General features: G+C 52.0%; 1 protein-coding gene and 1 long non-coding RNA gene across 3 annotated transcripts; one reads left to right on the top strand and one right to left on the bottom strand.

Annotated features, from left to right (window-relative positions):
- Positions 1-282: 282 nt before the first annotated feature.
- Positions 283-4,593, bottom strand: LOC136001698 (uncharacterized). Of its 2 annotated transcripts, none has more exons than XR_010607833.1 (3): positions 4,389-4,593; positions 2,314-2,486; positions 283-1,059 (listed from the first exon to the last, which is right to left on the bottom strand). It is a non-coding gene; the product is annotated as an uncharacterized LOC136001698 (long non-coding RNA). The 2 variants fall into 2 exon arrangements; XR_010607834.1 differs by having other exon boundaries at positions 283-1,042.
- On the top strand, positions 4,588-7,250 carry RPL37 (ribosomal protein L37). The gene is made up of 4 exons (XM_065656281.1): positions 4,588-4,674; positions 5,379-5,514; positions 5,785-5,869; positions 7,139-7,250. The coding sequence occupies exons 1-4, from the start codon at positions 4,672-4,674 to the stop codon at positions 7,206-7,208; spliced, it is 294 nt and encodes a 97-aa protein (XP_065512353.1). The 5' UTR covers positions 4,588-4,671; the 3' UTR covers positions 7,209-7,250.
- The last annotated feature ends 13,826 nt before the right edge of the window (positions 7,251-21,076 follow it).

The following is a 21,076-nucleotide window of genomic DNA, read 5'->3' as shown; positions in this document are numbered from 1 at the left end:
CATGCTTTAATCATGATCTACTGAATATTAGTGCCACCCTCTAAGCATTTGTCAGTGGTCTGAAGAACACTATCTGATCTCTCTGTCCAATGCTAATGACTGGTGGTAAAAAAGTATCACTTTTCTAATACAACTTACCCGTATGAGCACTGAGCATTGCAGAAGAGAGGTTATGTGATCATCAGTGTGAACCTATTGATGCCATCATTAACAGAAAAGACGACTGACTACAAGAACTTCAGTATTGAGAAAAAACACTCAAGAGACTTTCTCTAGTGTTGGAAGAGTTTATTTTTATTATTAAGCTCTGGCATTGATTTCAGTGTGCTACATCTTAGGTCATATTTTGTGCTGGTTTTTATGGGAAAGTCTCCATGCATGGAAAGAGTATGTAGTTGTGACAAAGGGACCCTTCCCTTCCCATTCAGGACTGGCTATAGGAAGCAACAGTATCCAATGTATTTCATACATATTGTATAAGATTTGTTATACAAAGAGGTTTGATTTTTTTTAATCATTTACACTATATTTTAACAAGCAATTTCATAAGTTAGTGACAGCTGTTTGATTTTCTTCTATTTCCATTTCAAACAAGTAGAAAGCCTTTTGTAGCAGGACGCAACAGCTTTTTTCATAAGCATTGCTGTTTGCTCATATTTTCTGTTATTGTCATAGAGATTTAAGAACTGTACAGATGATATTGTTTTCAATTTATTAACCTAATTTACTGTTGCTGTCTAGAGCGTTTTTACTGAGTTGTCTAGAAGAAAAGCTTTAGTTGAACTATACTGTCATCTTGTGGTGACCAATGTTTCTGGTTCAAATTCACACATTAAAGTTTTATTTTCAAACTGAAGAATCTGGGCACCATACAAATAAAGTTATGTTTCTTGTGGCTGCTTGGTAACAGATATTCAGTGTAGTTTCTTCTCCACTAATTCCAACTGAGGTGTCCACCTCTGCAGCCCCAGAAACAAAAGGCATCCAAACTGACTCTCATGAAGATGTTGTCCTTGAATTCCTCAGTTCTCCTGCAGCCTTCCTGAGAAGAAGAAGAACCTACATCAAAGTGACCAATATTCATGAGGATACTGAAAGGCATTCCTTTGATCTAAGAGATCACAGTTAGAAATAAAGACTTCACTTTGTCTGCAACTCTGAAGATAACTGGGATCAAGCACCTACTAGCTTCTGGTATATATCAAGCTTCAACCTTCGTTATTCCTGTCCCTTGTAGTCATCCCCACTTGTGCAAATGGTGCTCCTCTCGTGCACAAATAAGTCGTGCCATATGGTGACACTAGACAGAAATTGCTTGGATATCACTCCTGCACATGCCACACACAAGTTTTCAGCAGTGTTCAAGTTTCATACAGCCAATACAACTACTCTATTTTGAACAAACTCCACTGTCAGGGATGATACGGCTGCACAGACGACCCTGGTGATGGTGCTAAGTAGCAGTATGACACCGAACCTATGCAAAACAAGTGCCACTGAGGTTATCTGATGTGCATACTCACTTTCCCCTCAACTGACTAGCCAGCCCTTGTTTTGTTCTCCCTGCCCCTGAGCTGGACTTATCCATAAGGCCGCTCTGCTCTAGTTGTAGGAGGGACTGGAAGCGGGTGATTCTCCTTTTCCCCAGCAAGCTGCCAGGGCAGAGCATGGTGGTCACGTAGGTCTATGGGCCTTGGGTGAGATCAGCTTGGGGGATAGGGGCCTGTACATCAGAGGCATGGAAATAAAAATGAATAGGTATGTCCACTGTTGCATTTTGCTTCAGTTTTTCAACCCCAACCAGACTGGACAGGCTGTAGAACATGGCGCTAGAGGATAGAGAAAAGAACTCACCTCCATAGTATTCAATAAACCCTGATGAAGACGCTTATCAGGATCGCAGTGGTTGCTGTCACGACAAAGAGTATCTGCCATCACCGGCCCCAGCTGGACCAAAAGTGCTGTGCAGGAGCCGTGATGGTACACCAGCTGCAGTCACAGGCTGCTGTTTTCTTACATCAAAAAGAAAACCTGAAATCCAGAGGCGTTGCCTCCTAGATAGTTTGGGCTACTTTAATGCACCAAAGAAGAGCAAACTAGCCAGTGCTGAATTTAGGCTGGTGCCATTCAGCAGTGATCAGTAAATGAGTCAGTGGGTTTTGAGCAGGCTGGCGGTGAACTCTGTCCTCATCCACAAACTGCATGCAGGCTAAGAGCTCCTGGGATGGTACTGGGTCAGCCACAGCTGTCTGTTCTCTACCCTAAAAGTCTACTGAACACTAAAGACAACTGCATGACAAAAGTCTTTCTTACCTAACGGGTTTGAAGACATGTAAATGAACAAGACTATTTTTATCCCACAAAGGACAAGAATGATTCCTCCGGCAGCTTATCCTTGCAGGGAGCCAGACCAACATACTTCATTCAGAGGCTGTTGCCATGGCATCTGTCCAATGTCTTCACAGCATCTCCTAGATTTCTGAGATCTAACAAGAAAAGAGGAGGGAAGGAGGCACTAGTTAAAAGACACAGCAAGGTTGCTGGGAGAAATATGACCTAATCTAGCCTATAGGATGTATTCATACTGTTTGAGTTAATTGGGATTTTTTTTCTGAATGGCTTTTCATCCATAGGACAATGAGTTTTCTCTTTTCATTTTTGGCAAGGAAGACGGAATTGCTATAAAAATAGTTTCACTAAGTCAGTTACAGCAAAACTTTAGACACCTAATTTAAGATGGGATGATTTAGCCTTTGGAACCATTTATGTCTCTCTTTTAAATACAGTGGGACCATGGATGGACTCCATGCATGGATTTTCAGGTGAGATAAAGTGAATACGAGTGAAGACTTAGGTGTTATTCTGGTGATAGAAACTGACAATCAAAAAGAAAGATCTGAGTGAACATCCTGGGCCACACCTTCATGTGTGTGGAAAAAATGCAGCTAAAGTCAAAATGGCTTTTTGCCCCATCCCTCAACCTTCGCAGAGGTCAACAGCCTCCCAGCACATAAATAAGTGCCAAAGGAATTCAGTGAGAGGCCACGCTCAGGAAACAAGTGAGGATAAATTAACACTGAGACAACTGTACAAGGCTGGTTTGTCCAGGAGTGAAAATGCAGCGGTTTGAGACAGTTTCACTGCTTTGGACATTGTGCCATGGGATGATGCTTTCTTCTCGACAGCGAGCTCCATGTCACAGGGGTTCAACTGTCCATTGTGGGAGGGCTCCTCACCATTTGCTGGCTGGTGGCAGGGCCAGACGTTCGTTTTACGGAATAACTGCACTTTTAGTCAGTAAACCAGAAGCGGAAGGAATGAGATCTAGTCTGCCAGATAAATACATACTTTTATCAAAAGGTGTTAGACAAGATTATATACTTCTACAATCAAGGATAAATAAACTGGCTTTATCATCAGTTTCTGACTTCAAGGTGACAGGGTGTTGAACTCGTGATGTGCAAGCCAACACAGGCACGTCGCAGGAACACCCACAAACCACAGATGAAATGCAAAGAGTAAATTTGTTTTCATTAGCTCACTAACCAGGGATCTCTGAAAAAGCACCCAAGCACCCAGGCAGAGGCACAGAAGCAGGAATGCAGGTGCTGGAGAGCTCAGTCCTTGCTAGAAGATTAACAAGCTGCTGGTTTCACCTGTATTTCAAGGATTCAAGCAGGCGCAGTTTTCTGCTGTGCTTTGACTCCTCTCATAGCGAAGCGAGAATCTCCAGCATATTCGATAAAGTGCTTTTCAGTTTCTCACTGGCCTGTACTATCTAAACAGAGGTTCTACTTGTCAAGCACACAAGGCCAAAAAACAATTAGTGTGACAGATGTGTTTTTCTACACATCTGCAGTTGCTTGAGTGTACTTACAATTCCTCTCTTCGACAACATTTCATTATATTCCCACATAAGATAAAGACAAATTTCTTCAATTTCTCCCCGTACATGTTATTTTACCCAAATCAACTCTTCTAAGATAAAATTGCATGTAGAATCTACTGAAGACACGTGGTAGGCTGGTATGTAAGAATTTAAATGCTGCCTCTGAATAAAAATAGTATTTTGCGTTAATAATGTGTATCGCGACGCTTTTGGCTGCCCCGTGGCGTGTAGGGGGGACAACACAGACAAGCAGAAAGCACGGGAGCTGCCTGTTTTTTACAGCAGCTCACTTTTAACGTGTTACAGCCAAGAGCACCCTGTCCCTCTACTTCGTTCATTAAAATAATTCTCACTGAGGGCCCAAGCGGGGCCCGGACTCGCCTCCGCAGCCTGAGCTGCAGCCGTGGGCAGCTCTGCAGAGCAGCAGCGCCAAACACGCCGCGCCAGCGCGGCCGCTTCAGCGCGTTACCCGTCGCCTCCACCAGCCAGAGACACCTACACGCACACCGCCCGCCGCCGCCACTCCCAGGGCCAGCCGCACCGCGGCCCAGGACACGCTAGGACACGTCAGCGGTGGGGAGGTGTCACCGGGGACAACCGAGCTCCCAGAGCCCGCGGGTCTCACGCAGGACACGGGGCTCCGGGCGGGACGGGGAGCCCGCGCTGCTGCACAGCCGGGCCCGGCGGGGCCGGACGCTGCCGTGGCGCCCCCGGAAGCGCTCGCCGGGCCATAGCGGAAGCGGGGCGGGGCTCGGCCTCTTTGGTGCTGGCGGCCGGGCAAGATGGTGAGTGCTGGGGCGCGGGCGCGGCGCATCCGCCGCCATCCGCCGCTATCCGCGGCCAGGCCGGGCCCTGCGGGGCTGCGAGCTGCGTCTGGGGAGCCGGGCGGCCCCCTGACCTGCTGCAGCCGGGCTCGGCGGCGGGACGGCGCTGCGGGCCGGGGCCTGAGGGCCTGGCGGCCTGGCTGCAGGCGCCGCTGCTGTGCCGGGGCGGGGGGGCCGCAGTGGGGCGCGGGGCCGCGCTGCCGCTCGGACGCCTCAGGGGTTTCCTCGGGGGTCTCTGTGTGCCGGGGCTGTCCCCGCGGCCGAGGCGGCCGGGCGGGTAACGTAGCAAGAGAGGCTTCGGTCGCCAGAGCCTCTTGTGAGCGTGCAGCAGGTCTGCCTGAAGGAGATAACCTTTTTTTCACGAAAGAGCTGTACGTACTTTATCAGGGGTAAGCCTGGGGGAGATGGGGAAGGAGCTGGAGACAACCGCTCAGTGGCTTCATTTTATTGCAGCACAGGGTGGCGGGAGGATGAGAAATGGCGACGAGAGATGTTAAGGACAAGATTTCTGAAAATGAGGGTTACCTATAGGCGAAGCTGAGTTGGTGTTTCAGAGTTTAGTGTGCTTCTGGCGTGTTTATTGGAATTTTTGGATTTGTGCATGATTTTTAGAGTAGCTTTTTCTTTGGTATTTGTAACATGCCATGTCTTAAAATGCTTTCCAGACGAAGGGTACATCGTCGTTTGGTAAGCGACGAAACAAGACACACACCCTGTGTCGTCGATGTGGGTCCAAGGCATACCACCTGCAGAAATCCACCTGTGGGAAATGTGGTTACCCTGCTAAGCGCAAGAGAAAGTGTAAGTAACAAGCTTTTAACTGACTTGAGTTTAAAAATTCGGGTTTCTTTCTGCAACAAAGGAGGAATACTGTGTTATCTTGCACTGTTTGGAGCTTTTCTCGAATGAATGCTGATTTAACTATATTTTAGCTAACATGCAGTATTACTGCATAATAATTGACTTAATTTGAAACTTTATTTCTGTCAGATTGAATAATTGTGCTAAACAAATGTAATGTGCAACCTAGTTATTTGGTGCAGATGAGTAACAGTAATTTTTATATTGTAGATAACTGGAGTGCGAAGGCTAAGAGACGCAACACCACTGGTACTGGTCGCATGAGGCACCTGAAAAAGGTCTACCGTCGATTCAGGTATAATGTTGTACTGCAAATTAGTGTTGTGTCAAATCCTGCGTAATATCACTTAATTGCAAAATTAATCATTCAAAGTTCATATTTTTATTTATTTAGTACATTAATGTGGTATGATCTTTATTCTTAAATATATTAGGAAACAAATGATGCCTTATATAATTAGCTGGTATTTCTTTGAGGATAAAAACTGGCTGTTAATACACAAGGTGTAAAACAAGCTCTGATGTTTCTATTAAGCATAGCTAGTACAGAACACAGGTGGTTATAGTAATACTTTGTGTAGTACTCCTGGGTTTTTTTGTGAGTCAATTAAATTGCCATTTGCACTGAAGTTTGAGTTTTTGTAAGAGGAAGGTGGTGAAATGCATTCCAATCCTGTTTTGCCCACAAAAAACCACCACCAGGACTGGAATAACTTCAGTAGTCATTCTTTTATTAGGAGTTCAGTTAACGGTAAGTAGCTGTAACATATTGTGAGTTACAGGTTTTTAAAACTTATCACAAAGCTTTGAGTTGTACTTACGAGATAACAGTGGGGATATTTTACTATTAAACCTTTTAAGAATTTCTTTCGTGTGTTCTTCATGTTCTAAAATTGGGCTCTGTAGCTTTTGGCCTAATATACAAGAAAGCTGGATGAAAATACCAAGTAATTGAAGAATCTTGTAAAAACATAGGTTGGATTTAATAGTGAAAAGTGGGAGTCTTTTAAGTCCCAGACCTGGGTCTAGTTGAGGGATCCATTCAGCTCTTTGTTTTGGTGAACAGAGTCTTTCCCAGCAGTGGCCAGAAAACACCTTATAGTCTGCATCTGTAGCCTGCTTTCCTGTGGGTGTTACTGGCATCAAAATGCAAGCTTGGTGCTGACTCCTCTCTTGTCATGCCTGTCTTAATCTCTGGTTGGAGGCACAGAGGATTTCTGTAAGAAATTGACTTGCACTGAGTTGCTTAGCGGGAACATAAAAGTGTGCCTTCAGCAGATGTGCTGTATCTGAGGCAGTCTTGCAGTGTTCACTCAGTTACTGAAATCTTCCTCTTGGAAGAAGTCAAATTTACTTCAGCAGGAGAGAGTGAAAACCATATTGCTTATTCCAAACACTTTGTGATGTTTCTTACTACAAATGTATGAACTCTGTAGTGATTTTATTGTATTACTAAGATAAGCCAAAAGGAGCTGGTGCACTTGATCTTAAACATTACTGTCAGAAAATAACCTGGAGCAGGAATTGTCCTTTCAAGAAGTGGTAATTGTATTTTTACTTGTAGGAATGGATTCCGTGAGGGAACGACACCGAAGCCCAAGAGAGCAGCTGTTGCAGCCTCCAGTTCATCGTAAAGACTCATCTATTTGTTAAAATAAATGGTCTTATCCAGAAAATCTGTAACCTTTTATAAGTGTTTTACTTCAGTGAAATTCAGGAGTCCTGAAAATACATATATTTACACACAGAGTTTCCTCATGGTATGTACTGAAGCAATTAATTAAAAACAATCCTTTAACTGACGTTTCATTTGATAGCACCTCTGCCTTGAAAAGGACCATTATATCTGCGCTAAACTTAAAAAGAGGCTTGTATGTGTTAACGCAAAAGAACTGGCCTGCGAGAGAAATGGAGTATTGGCACTATGGACTTGCTTTACTTGCCTCTGAGTTTCATTGTGCCTTAGCATTAAGAGTTAGAAATTATCTCAAAGATAGTACCATGAAGACTGGCTCTACATGCTGTTCTGGGAGGGAACAGTTAAAGAGGGTTGCTCCGTCTTTGCCATTTTTCACTGCTCTGAAAGGCCTATGGAAGTATTGCTTGTTCACTGTGTCATTGCTTCTTGGGCACAAAGAAACTCCTGAGTCTGGAGCGTGCACACTGCCAGATGGACTGGAGATGTGCTGTAGCAGGGAGAGAAGGTGCCCAAGTGTTCTGGGGAGGTCAACATGGAAAGCCGATGCATGAAAAAACCTGAGTTACTATGCTAGATGTTAACAATAAATGGTAGGTAGCGTGATACAGAAGTCACTTGGGAGTACATGTGAATCATGGATTGGTGCCTGACGAATTCGTACCCTGCGTGATGTGTTACTGGGCTACTCAGCTGGCCTTCAAACTCTGCCTTAAGAAAGTGATCTTCATATACTGTTAATGAAAGTCTAGGGAATTGCAGTTATCACTGCAAGGGCTTGGAGGATTTTCAGATGCCTTGAAGAGAAAACAGTAAAAAAACAAGAACAACTGATGCTTTAAGCTTCTGGGGGTGTTTGTATTATGATTCCTTTATTTTCAGCATTAATTTCTAGAAGTAGCATACTGTTTTGTCAGTGCTGAAGGATCAGCAGCTACTGTATCAACTCGTGTAGATCACTGAAGAAAATTTTAGCCAGGTTTGAAATTGGAGTCAAACTGACAGCACTTTTCTTCAAATTTTAAATGAAATGCTTTTGGATACTTAGTTGTATATACTTCGGCTGTGTCTAAACAAAAAGAAAGCTTGCCCTGCTGTTCTCTTAGCATGTAATAAATACACTCCACTCACTCTGCTTTTTGCGGGTCCATATGAGTGAGTCAAAGTGGTGGTGAAACTGTCCAAATACACTGCATGTACTACACATCCCTGTATTGGCCAGGGCTCAGGAGTGCATCTGAAATGCGTTTTTTGGTGATAGATTGGGAAGCAATTAAATGTACTGATCCTCCTCAACCTACTCACCTCCCCTTTACCTCATCACTAAGCAGAAGAGCTCTTCTCCCTGGCTGCAGAATTTCTTTTGTTAAAATATTTTCCTAAATAATGCCATACTCACACATAAGAATAATCAAAAAAAGAAACCTCCCTTTAGTTGAATATGGAGTCTGTATGCAGCCAGAAGTCCTAGATCCACATCAATCAACAAACAACAGACATACTTCTTGGTGTCCCAGAAGTCCATAGTACTCAGTTGGGCTGGGCCTGGGATACCTGTTTCTTTATCGCAACATTTTCTTAGGACCTTACAAGCATACATGACTGCTACAAAAAAAGGATTGCCTCGGAGCACTTGGCTGTAAGCACTTACCTTACTGATGGCCTTGCTTGGACATGAGCATGAAGGGAGATGTATACTGAATGCACAGAGCTAAAGAAAGAGGATGAACAGCACATGCATTCAAGTGTAAATCAATACAGGCAGACCCTTCTCTTGGAGAGATCAGCTGCCTTCCAGGGGCCCAGGTTAAGGACATCACCAGGAAACTTCCTAGCCTGGTACGGTCCTCAGACTACTACCCGTTACTGGTCTTTCATGTGGGTGGCAATGAGGTTGCGACCTGTAGTCCAAGTGCCATCAAAAGACACTTCAGGGCCTTGGGACAATTGGTAAGAGAATTTGGAGCACAGGTCATTTTCCTGTCTCTCTTTCCAATTGCAGGCAGTGACATTAAAAGAAACAGGTAGACGTCTGTTAATTCATGGCACTGTGGCTGGTGTCACCACCACAATTTCTTTTTTTTTTATAATGAGATGACTTACGTGGCACCGGGTTTGCTGGCATCGGATGGAGTTCACCTTTCTCAAAGAGGGAAGAGGGTCTTTGCACATGAGGAAGCAGGGCTCATGGGCAGAGATTTGAACAAGAGAGGGTGGGGAAGGGGGATGATAAGAGGCTTGCCTGTGACAAGCTGTAGGATGAGAAGCCAAGGATACGGGGTGGGGTGCAAGTGAGGACCCTCAGCCTGTGGCCTTGAGATGACTTGGCCTCACTGGACCGCAGTTGAAGTCTTATGGAGATGATCCAGGGACTCTTGAGGTAATAGAGGCCAACAGGAAAATGCCAGTGAAATACTTCAAAGGAATTAAGGGGTGTTCCTCTAGGAAGGTGATGCAGCCAACAGCCCAGCTGAAGTCCCTCTACACCCAAGCTCGCAGCATGGGCAACAAACAGGACGACTTGGAAGCCACCGTGCTGCTAGAAGGCTACAACCTAGTGACCATTACTGAAACTTGGAGAGACGGATCCCACGACTAGAGTGTGATGATGGATGGCTCCAGGCTGTTCAGAAGGGACAGAGAAGGAAGGAAGGCTGGAGGGATTGCCCTCTACATCAAGAGATGGATAGGGTATGAAGAGCTGTCTCTGAAGATTAGCCAAGGCGAGTTGAAAGCTTATGGGCAAGAATCAGAGACCAGGGCAACAAAGGAAACTTTGTGTTGGTGTCTACTACAGGCTGCTCAAGCAGGGGGAGACTATTGACGAAGCCTTCTTACTCCAGCTACAGGAGGTATCACACTCACAGGTGTGACAACCTTGAAGCGCACTCCCCATCCTTAGCAGAACAAAGGACCTTGTTATGCCTTAAACGTCGGGTTTTTGTCACTTTGGGAGGAAAAGATAGATGAGACCTCGTCTTATCTTTCCCAAAGATTTATGGCCATGGAGGCAGACACCTTGTAAGATAAGGGCAATTAACAGTGTTTCTGTCAAAGGCCTCACGGCCTAATTGGGGTGATAGAGATGAACCATCTGTCGGACAACCAACCACCAGAAGAAACCACAAACCAACATCTACCCCTGATGGGCAAAGCAACTCACTTCTGATCAGTACTGTGAACTTTCCCCCAGTTTGAAGACCCCAGACCCATTTCCAGAAGAGTCTTCCTAATTAGCATGAAGAGTGAGCAGAGGGACGAGATGAACTGCCCTCTCCTATCTCGCATGTAAATGAACTGGGTTATAAAACAACCTCACATAAGATATGGGTAGGTAGCGTGTAAATCTTCAACACATCCCCCGCTCCAGAGGTCGTCGTAGGACCGATGTACCTGTGGAGTGGTGATATCTTTCTCTCTCTCTCTCTCTCTTTCTCTTTCTGATATCTTAGTTTTCCTTCTCTCTCTCTCCCTTTCTTTCTATATTTTTGAACAAAAGTAATATCATTTTCTGCTGCTAAAGTCTTGTTAAGTTTTGCATGTGTGGGGTCACTGCAATGCCACTGTCCACTCCATTCCCCATCTCTTGCCTTCAGCTCAGCATCCATGTTTCACTCCAGTCGCCAACCCCTCGACCATGTCTCCCCAGGGCCCCGTCCAGTCCCTGCAGCCTTGGCTGACGTCTCCAAGCACACGCAACAAGAGGGTTCACTCAATAACGCCTCCTGCCTCCCACGGAGGCTGCAGCACAAAGTGCCACGGGCTCTCCCCACAGCCCAGCACTGCCGGCCATCCCTCTGGGCTCCCCTTCTTCCTCCCACACAGGGTCACAGGCAGCACCTGGCTGCCTCTCGGGGATCCTGTTCTACCCAGGCGGGATCAAAGCCCACGGCTGCCCCCAGCCCCGAGCCCCGGGTGTCCACTTGCCAAAGGTGGTTGCACAGCACACGCCCTATGGAGACTTCACAGGACATGGGCCCTTCTTTGTGTTCAGTTCCCCATGCCCCTTGGGCCGGGCTGGGTCTGGAGTCTGCAGGGTGACAGGGGACACAGCACCAAACACCCCAGCGTCTCTGCCTTCCCTGAGCCATTGGAGCAGCTTTGCGAAGAAGTTGGAGCCTGTTCCAAGTTAAACCTTGGCTTGGTCTGGCGACTTATGGGTGGGAACTGCTGGCAGTGCAGTTCCGCGACAAGGAAGAAGATGGCCACATGCCGTGCCAGCAGCATCCTGCCTCCCCGTCCACGGCCACTGTGCTTGCGGGGCCTGGCCAGGCATTTCCCTGGGGCGGTCTCAGGACCGGCACAAGCCCCACGGCGTCTGCCGCCCAGCGGCACGGCTCTGTCGTCGTTTAAGCCAAGCTAGCAATACAACCGCGATCGCCCCTCACTTAGCCCGCCTCCTTCTCCCCCTCCCCCCCAACAGAGGAGAGAATCAAAAGGGAAGGGAGAAGCTTGGACTGAGATAAACACAGTTTAATAAAAGAACAAAATATTAATACACTACTAGTAAATTCCTATATAAAATAGAAATAAAAGATACTCAAGGCAAGTCCTCACAAACTGTCCACAACTGAGGAGCACCCCAGTCCCGAACAGCTGATCCCAGAGAGAGAAAAAAAGAGGAAGAAGCCAGAAAAGGCCAGAGGCCTCTGCAAAATGGCAAAAGGCTGAACTAAACGTCCCAAACTAAACGCCCGAGAGCGAGAGCAAGAGCGAGAAACGCCCAAGGGAGAGAGATCGGAAGGTCCCTACTCTCCTTAAATACAAAGCCTGGCGCTAATGGGACGGCATGCTCTTACTGATCAGTCTGGATGTCAGTCAAGCTCTGCCCCATCCACGGCCCCTTCCTCGATGCCTCACACCTGTGGGCAGAGCGCTCAGAATGTCCTTGGCACGCTTCCTTTGACCTTCCTTTTCTAGTTAACACACCTATAGAAGCCCTTCTTGTTGTTTTTTGCATCCCTTGCCAAGTTCTGCTCCAGCTGTGCCTTGGCCTTCCTGAGCCCATCTCTGCAGCCCGACCAGGAGAGGTGCAATACTGGGCCTGATGGTCACCAACACAAGTGAGCTAATCGGTGACATCAAGATTGGAGGCAGCCAGGGCTGCAATGATCAGGCGCTTGTGGAGTTTGCAGTGTGAGGGGAGTGGGCCAGGAGAGGAGCAAAGTCAGGACTCTGAATTTCAGGAAAGCCAACTTCCAGCTGTTCAAGGAGTTAGTCAACAGGATCCCCTGGGAAAGTGCCCTCAGGGACAAGGGAGCACAATAGAGCTGGCAGATCTTTAAGGACGCTTTCCATCGAGCGCAAGAGCTTGTGATTCCCAGGTGTAAGAAACTGGGTAAGGGGGGCAAGAGGCCAGCACGGCTGAGTTGAGACTTGCTGGCCAAACTAAAGGGCCAGAAGGAAAGGCGCAGGCAGTGGAAGCAGGGACAGGTGTCTTGGGAAGAGTGCCGGGACACTGCCCAGCTGTGCAGAGGTGGGCTCAGGAAGGCCAAGGCACGGCTGGAGCGGAACTTGGCAAGGGATGCGAAAAACAACAAGGAGGGCTTCTATAGGTGTGTTAACTAGAAAAGGAAGGTCAAAGGAAGCGCGCGCCCCCAATGAGCAAGACTGGTAAACCGGTAACAAGGGACGAGGAGAAGGATGAGGTGCTCAACAGCTTCCTTGCCTCCGTCTTCACTGGCGAGCTCTCTTCTCGCACTTCTCGAGTTGAAAATGAACCGTGAGACAGGGACTGGGAGAGGAAAGTCCCTCCAAAGGTAGGTGAGGATCAGGTTCGTAATCACTTCAGGAACCAGACCAGGTCCATGGGACCTGATGAGACGCATCCCAGAGTCCTGAGGGCATTGTCAGATGCTTTTGGGGGGAGCAAAGGGAACGCGGACATAGGATCTGGCATCTGCAGAAGAACCATGCATCAGGAAGAGGGAGAGAAAGCAACAGGAGTGGGGACAGCAACAGCACCTGCATTATTAGTAATCCTGAGACCTTTTCTGTGGTTTTCATGCTATTGTTTTATTGTGTAAGAAGGAGATCCAGGGCTCTGGGGCCTCTTGGGGACCAGCCTGAAGACCCAGCTGCCAGCCCGGCCGTGGTTTGGCAGGCCCTGAGCCACCCCCGTAACGTCACTGGTGGTGGGGTGGCTTCTTGCGGGGCTGGGAGGGCTCCTCAGCGCAGCCGGCCCTCCTCTTCGGGGCTCGCCGGGGCCTCCCACGGGAGCGCTGGCTGCCCTGGCTGGAAGTGGAGGGCCCGGGCACAGCCTCCTCGTGGTCCTCGTGCAGCTCTTCTTGCTCCCCGTGGGTGGGATGGGGAGCGTTGTGGGGGCTGCTGGGACCCCCGCAAAGAGCTGGGCTGGGGGCAGGAGACTCCCCTTGGGAGGCAGCAGGGCGCGGAGCAGCATCAGGGCTGCCCTCCCGCTCCCCAGCAGCAGGGGGGTCCTCAAGGCCCATCTGGCGTCGGACCTCCCCGCTGCACAGGCGCACGATGCTGTCGATGAGCTGCTGGACAAAGCTCCTCGTGCGCCTGCCCAGGGAGGCCTGCAGCACCCGGACCAGAGAGTCTTGGATGAGGCCGAAGCGGCGCAGGCTGGACACGACGAGTCTCTGCGCCGCTGCTGCCTCCTGGGCATCTTCCAAGAGCTGCCCCAGCTCCTGGCGCAGCCAGGGCAGCAGGGGCTGGAGGACAGCGGGGTGGACACGGAAGATGGATGCCCAGGTGTAGGCATGGAAGCCGCCCACTGGAGCCCTGGGCAGCAGCCCCGCGGCCGGTGGCCGGGCCGCTGCAGGCTGATGGAGGCCGTGGGCGGCTGGGTGTCCGGGAGCCCCTGCTGTCAGGCGGACGACGGCCGATGGTACAGGTGATGGAATGACCCGCTCCTCGTAGTCGTCGTCCGCCCGCACCGAGTGCAAGATGGAGGTCACCCTCCTCTTGCAGAGGGGGCACTCGGGCTTGGTCCCAGTCCACCGCATGATGCACGGGTAGCAGAACCGGTGGAGGCATGGCAGGACATAGCTGGCCTCCTGCCAGCCGTCCAGGCAGATTGGACAGCGGGTGTCCAGCTCCGCGGCCATGCTCTCCAGGTGCGGCGCTGGGCTGTGGGGAGCTGGGGATGTCACGCTGCTCCCTCTCTCTGGCGCTGCAGCGGCGGGTGTCACACTAGAAAAGGACGAGAGGCCACAGTCCATGGCTGCTCCAGGCAGGGCTGGAAGCAACGCCCAGGCCCCTCAAGAAGGAGAACCTCGCAGCTCCCCAGGGTGAGGTTTCCCCTCTGGGCTCACCTCTGCTGCTGCGAGCTCTGTGCCTGGGTGTCCCGGCTGCCTGGACGAGTCAGGGCCGGGCAAAAACCTCCAATGGCTCTGGGGTCGCGCACTGAGAGTTGCACTGAAGAACTCCCGGAACACGGCCTCAGCACCAGGAACCGCCTCGCAGAACACTCCAACCTCGCGTCCTCGCTCAGCTGGTGTGCGGGCAAAAACCGACGGGGTCGGGCTCGGCGCCCGGATACAAGCAGCGAGGGATGCGTGGTCACAATCCCTCGCTGGGTGATGTCACCGTCCACCGCTCAGGGACATCACCGTTCTTCTCTTGGCGAAGTCACCACGGGCCATCCTCTCCGGCAGGGTCCAAACGCATATGTGGGGTCACTGCAATGCCACTGTCCACTCCATTCCCCATCTCTTGCCTTCAGCTCAGCATCCATGTTTCACTCCAGTCGCCAACCCCTCGACCATGTCTCCCCAGGGCCCCGTCCAGTCCCTGTGGCCTTGGCTGACGTCTCCAAGCACACGCGACAAGAGGGTTCACTCAATAACGCCTCCTGCCTCCCTGGGAGGCTGCAGCACAAAGTGCCATGGGCTCTCCCCACAGCCCAGCACTGCTGGCCATCCCTCTGGGCTCCCCTTCTTCCTCCCACACAGGGTCACAGGCAGCACCTGGCTGCCTCTCGGGGATCCTGTTCTACCCAGGCGGGATCAAAGCCCACGGCTGCCCCCAGCCCCGAGCCCTGGGTGGCCACTTGCCAAAGGTGGTTGCACAGCACACACTCTATGGAGACTTCACAGGACATGGGCCCTTCTTTAGAAGGGTCTTTGTGTTCAGTTCCCCATGCCCCTTGGGCCGGGCTGGGTCTGGAGTCTGCAGGGTGACAGGGGACACAGCACCAAACACCCCAGCGTCTCTGCCTTCCCTGAGCCATTGGAGCAGCTTTGCGAAGAAGTTGGAGCCTGTTCCAAGTTAAACCTTGGCTTGGTCTGGCGACTTATGGGTGGGAACTGCTGGCAGTGCAGTTCCGCGACAAGGAAGAAGATGGCCACATGCCGTGCCAGCAGCATCCTGCCTCCCCGTCCACGGCCACTGTGCTTGCGGGGCCTGGCCAGGCATTTCCCTGGGGCGGTCTCAGGACCGGCACAAGCCCCACGGCGTCTGCCGCCCAGCGGCACGGCTCTGTCGTCGTTTAAGCCAAGCTAGCAATACAACCGCGATCGCCCCTCACTTAGCCCGCCTCCTTCTCCCCCTCCCCCCCAATAGAGGAGAGAATCAAAAGGGAAGGGAGAAGCTTGGACTGAGATAAACACAGTTTAATAAAAGAACAAAATATTAATACACTACTAGTAAATTCCTATATAAAATAGAAATAAAAGATACTCAAGGCAAGTCCTCACAAACTGTCCACAACTGAGGAGCACCCCAGTCCCGAACAGCTGATCCCAGAGAGAGAAAAAAAGAGGAAGAAGCCAGAAAAGGCCAGAGGCCTCTGCAAAATGGCAAAAGGCTGAACTAAACGTCCCAAACTAAACGCCCGAGAGCGAGAGCAAGAGCGAGAAACGCCCAAGGGAGAGAGATCGGAAGGTCCCTACTCTCCTTAAATACAAAGCCTGGCGCTAATGGGACGGCATGCTCTTACTGATCAGTCTGGATGTCAGTCAAGCTCTGCCCCATCCACGGCCCCTTCCTCGATGCCTCACACCTGTGGGCAGAGCGCTCAGAATGTCCTTGGCACGCTTCCTTTGACCTTCCTTTTCTAGTTAACACACCTATAGAAGCCCTTCTTGTTGTTTTTTGCATCCCTTGCCAAGTTCTGCTCCAGCTGTGCCTTGGCCTTCCTGAGCCCGTCTCTGCAGCCCGACCAGGAGAGGTGCAGTACTGGACCTGATGGTCACCAACACAAGTGAGCTAATTGGTGACATCAAGATTGGAGGCAGCCAGGGCTGCAATGATCAGGCGCTTGTGGAGTTTGCAGTGTGAGGGGAGTGGGCCAGGAGAGGAGCAAAGTCAGGACTCTGAATTTCAGGAAAGCCAACTTCCAGCTGTTCAAGGAGTTAGTCAACAGGATCCCCTGGGAAAGTGCCCTCAGGGACAAGGGAGCACAATAGAGCTGGCAGATCTTTAAGGACGCTTTCCATCGAGCGCAAGAGCTTGTGATTCCCAGGTGTAAGAAACTGGGTAAGGGGGGCAAGAGGCCAGCACGGCTGAGTTGAGACTTGCTGGCCAAACTAAAGGGCCAGAAGGAAAGGCGCAGGCAGTGGAAGCAGGGACAGGTGTCTTGGGAAGAGTGCCGGGACACTGCCCAGCTGTGCAGAGGTGGGCTCAGGAAGGCCAAGGCACGGCTGGAGCGGAACTTGGCAAGGGATGCGAAAAACAACAAGGAGGGCTTCTATAGGTGTGTTAACTAGAAAAGGAAGGTCAAAGGAAGCGCGCGCCCCCAATGAGCAAGACTGGTAAACCGGTAACAAGGGACGAGGAGAAGGATGAGGTGCTCAACAGCTTCCTTGCCTCCGTCTTCACTGGCGAGCTCTCTTCTCGCACTTCTCGAGTGGAAAATGAACCGTGAGACAGGGACTGGGAGAGGAAAGTCCCTCCAAAGGTAGGTGAGGATCAGGTTCGTAATCACTTCAGGAACCAGACCAGGTCCATGGGACCTGATGAGACGCATCCCAGAGTCCTGAGGGCATTGTCAGATGCTTTTGGGGGGAGCAAAGGGAACGCGGACATAGGATCTGGCATCTGCAGAAGAACCATGCATCAGGAAGAGGGAGAGAAAGCAACAGGAGTGGGGACAGCAACAGCACCTGCATTATTAGTAATCCTGAGACCTTTTCTGTGGTTTTCATGCTATTGTTTTATTGTGTAAGAAGGAGATCCAGGGCTCTGGGGCCTCTTGGGGACCAGCCTGAAGACCCAGCTGCCAGCCCGGCCGTGGTTTGGCAGGCCCTGAGCCACCCCCGTAACGTCACTGGTGGTGGGGTGGCTTCTTGCGGGGCTGGGAGGGCTCCTCAGCGCAGCCGGCCCTCCTCTTCGGGGCTCGCCGGGGCCTCCCACGGGAGCGCTGGCTGCCCTGGCTGGAAGTGGAGGGCCCGGGCACAGCCTCCTCGTGGTCCTCGTGCAGCTCTTCTTGCTCCCCGTGGGTGGGATGGGGAGCGTTGTGGGGGCTGCTGGGACCCCCGCAAAGAGCTGGGCTGGGGGCAGGAGACTCCCCTTGGGAGGCAGCAGGGCGCGGAGCAGCATCAGGGCTGCCCTCCCGCTCCCCAGCAGCAGGGGGGTCCTCAAGGCCCATCTGGCGTCGGACCTCCCCGCTGCACAGGCGCACGATGCTGTCGATGAGCTGCTGGACAAAGCTCCTCGTGCGCCTGCCCAGGGAGGCCTGCAGCACCCGGACCAGAGAGTCTTGGATGAGGCCGAAGCGGCGCAGGCTGGACACGACGAGTCTCTGCGCCGCTGCTGCCTCCTGGGCATCTTCCAAGAGCTGCCCCAGCTCCTGGCGCAGCCAGGGCAGCAGGGGCTGGAGGACAGCGGGGTGGACACGGAAGATGGATGCCCAGGTGTAGGCATGGAAGCCGCCCACTGGAGCCCTGGGCAGCGGCCCCGCGGCCGGTGGCCGGGCCGCTGCAGGCTGATGGAGGCCGTGGGCGGCTGGGTGTCCGGGAGCCCCTGCTGTCAGGCGGACGACGGCCGATGGTACAGGTGATGGAATGACCCGCTCCTCATAGTCGTCGTCCGCCCGCACCGAGTGCAAGATGGAGGTCACCCTCCTCTTGCAGAGGGGGCACTCGGGCTTGGTCCCAGTCCACCGCACGATGCACGGGTAGCAGAACTGGTGGAGGCATGGCAGGACATAGCTGGCCTCCTGCCAGCCGTCCAGGCAGATTGGACAGCGGGTGTCCAGCTCCGCGGCCATGCTCTCCAGGTGCGGCGCTGGGCTGTGGGGAGCTGGGGATGTCACGCTGCTCCCTCTCTCTGGCGCTGCAGCGGCGGGTGTCACACTAGAAAAGGACGAGAGGCCACAGTCCATGGCTGCTCCAGGCAGGGCTGGAAGCAACGCCCAGGCCCCTCAAGAAGGAGAACCTCGCAGCTCCCCAGGGTGAGGTTTCCCCTCTCAGCTCACCTCTGCTGCTGCGAGCGCTGTGCCTGGGTGTCCCGGCTGCCTGGACGAGTCAGGGCTGGGCAAAAACCTCCAATGGCTCTGGGGTCGCGCACTGAGAGTTGCACTGAAGAACTCCCGGAACACGGCCTCAGCACCAGGAACCGCCTCGCAGAACACTCCAACCTCGCGTCCTCGCTCAGCTGGCATGCGGGCAAAAACCGACGGGGTCGGGCTCGGCGCCCGGATACAAGCAGCGAGGGATGCGTGGTCACAATCCCTCGCTGGGTGATGTCACCGTCCACCACTCACGGACATCACCGTTCTTCTCTTGGCGAAGTCACCACGGGCCATCCTCTCCGGCAGGGTCCAAACGCATATGTGGGGTCACTGCAATGCCACTGTCCACTCCATTCCCCATCTCTTGCCTTCAGCTCAGCATCCATGTTTCACTCCAGTCGCCAACCCCTCGACCATGTCTCCCCAGGGCCCCGTCCAGTCCCTGTGGCCTTGGCTGACGTCTCCAAGCACACGCGACAAGAGGGTTCACTCAATAACGCCTCCTGCCTCCCTGGGAGGCTGCAGCACAAAGTGCCACGGGCTCTCCCCACAGCCCAGCACTGCTGGCCATCCCTCTGGGCTCCCCTTCTTCCTCCCACACAGGGTCACAGGCAGCACCTGGCTGCCTCTCGGGGATCCTGTTCTACCCAGGCGGGATCAAAGCCCACGGCTGCCCCCAGCCCCGAGCCCTGGGTGGCCACTTGCCAAAGGTGGTTGCACAGCACACACCCTATGGAGACTTCACAGGACATGGGCCCTTCTTTAGAAGGGTCTTTGTGTTCAGTTCCCCATGCCCCTTGGGCCGGGCTGGGTCTGGAGTCTGCAGGGTGACAGGGGACACAGCACCAAACACCCCAGCGTCTCTGCCTTCCCTGAGCCATTGGAGCAGCTTTGCGAAGAAGTTGGAGCCTGTTCCAAGTTAAACCTTGGCTTGGTCTGGCGACTTATGGGTGGGAACTGCTGGCAGTGCAGTTCCGCGACAAGGAAGAAGATGGCCACATGCCGTGCCAGCAGCATCCTGCCTCCCCGTCCACGGCCACTGTGCTTGCGGGGCCTGGCCAGGCATTTCCCTGGGGCGGTCTCAGGACCGGCACAAGCCCCACGGCGTCTGCCGCCCAGCGGCACGGCTCTGTCGTCGTTTAAGCCAAGCTAGCAATACAACCGCGATCGCCCCTCACTTAGCCCGCCTCCTTCTCCCCCTCCCCCCCAATAGAGGAGAGAATCAAAAGGGAAGGGAGAAGCTTGGACTGAGATAAACACAGTTTAATAAAAGAACAAAATATTAATACACTACTAGTAAATTCCTATATAAAATAGAAATAAAAGATACTCAAGGCAAGTCCTCACAAACTGTCCACAACTGAGGAGCACCCCAGTCCCGAACAGCTGATCCCAGAGAGAGAAAAAAAGAGGAAGAAGCCAGAAAAGGCCAGAGGCCTCTGCAAAATGGCAAAAGGCTGAACTAAACGTCCCAAACTAAACGCCCGAGAGCGAGAGCAAGAGCGAGAAACGCCCAAGGGAGAGAGATCGGAAGGTCCCTACTCTCCTTAAATACAAAGCCTGGCGCTAATGGGACGGCATGCTCTTACTGATCAGTCTGGATGTCAGTCAAGCTCTGCCCCATCCACGGCCCCTTCCTCGATGCCTCACACCTGTGGGCAGAGCGCTCAGAATGTCCTTGGCACGCTTCCTTTGACCTTCCTTTTCTAGTTAACACACCTATAGAAGCCCTTCTTGTTGTTTTTTGCATCCCTTGCCAAGTTCTGCTCCAGCTGTGCCTTGGCCTTCCTGAGCCCGTCTCTGCAGCCCGACCAGGAGAGGTGCAGTACTGGACCTGATGGTCACCAACACAAGTGAGCTAATCGGTGACATCAAGATTGGAGGCAGCCAGGGCTGCAATGATCAGGCGCTTGTGGAGTTTGCAGTGTGAGGGGAGTGGGCCAGGAGAGGAGCAAAGTCAGGACTCTGAATTTCAGGAAAGCCAACTTCCAGCTGTTCAAGGAGTTAGTCAACAGGATCCCCTGGGAAAGTGCCCTCAGGGACAAGGGAGCACAATAGAGCTGGCAGATCTTTAAGGACGCTTTCCATCGAGCGCAAGAGCTTGTGATTCCCAGGTGTAAGAAACTGGGTAAGGGGGGCAAGAGGCCAGCACGGCTGAGTTGAGACTTGCTGGCCAAACTAAAGGGCCAGAAGGAAAGGCGCAGGCAGTGGAAGCAGGGACAGGTGTCTTGGGAAGAGTGCCGGGACACTGCCCAGCTGTGCAGAGGTGGGCTCAGGAAGGCCAAGGCACGGCTGGAGCGGAACTTGGCAAGGGATGCGAAAAACAACAAGGAGGGCTTCTATAGGTGTGTTAACTAGAAAAGGAAGGTCAAAGGAAGCGCGCGCCCCCA

Source organism: Caloenas nicobarica, chromosome Z, assembly GCF_036013445.1.
Source record: "Caloenas nicobarica isolate bCalNic1 chromosome Z, bCalNic1.hap1, whole genome shotgun sequence".
NCBI lineage: Eukaryota > Metazoa > Chordata > Aves > Columbiformes > Columbidae > Caloenas > Caloenas nicobarica.
Note: the sequence above shows the minus strand (reverse complement) of the source record. Positions and strands in the feature narration are given on the sequence as shown.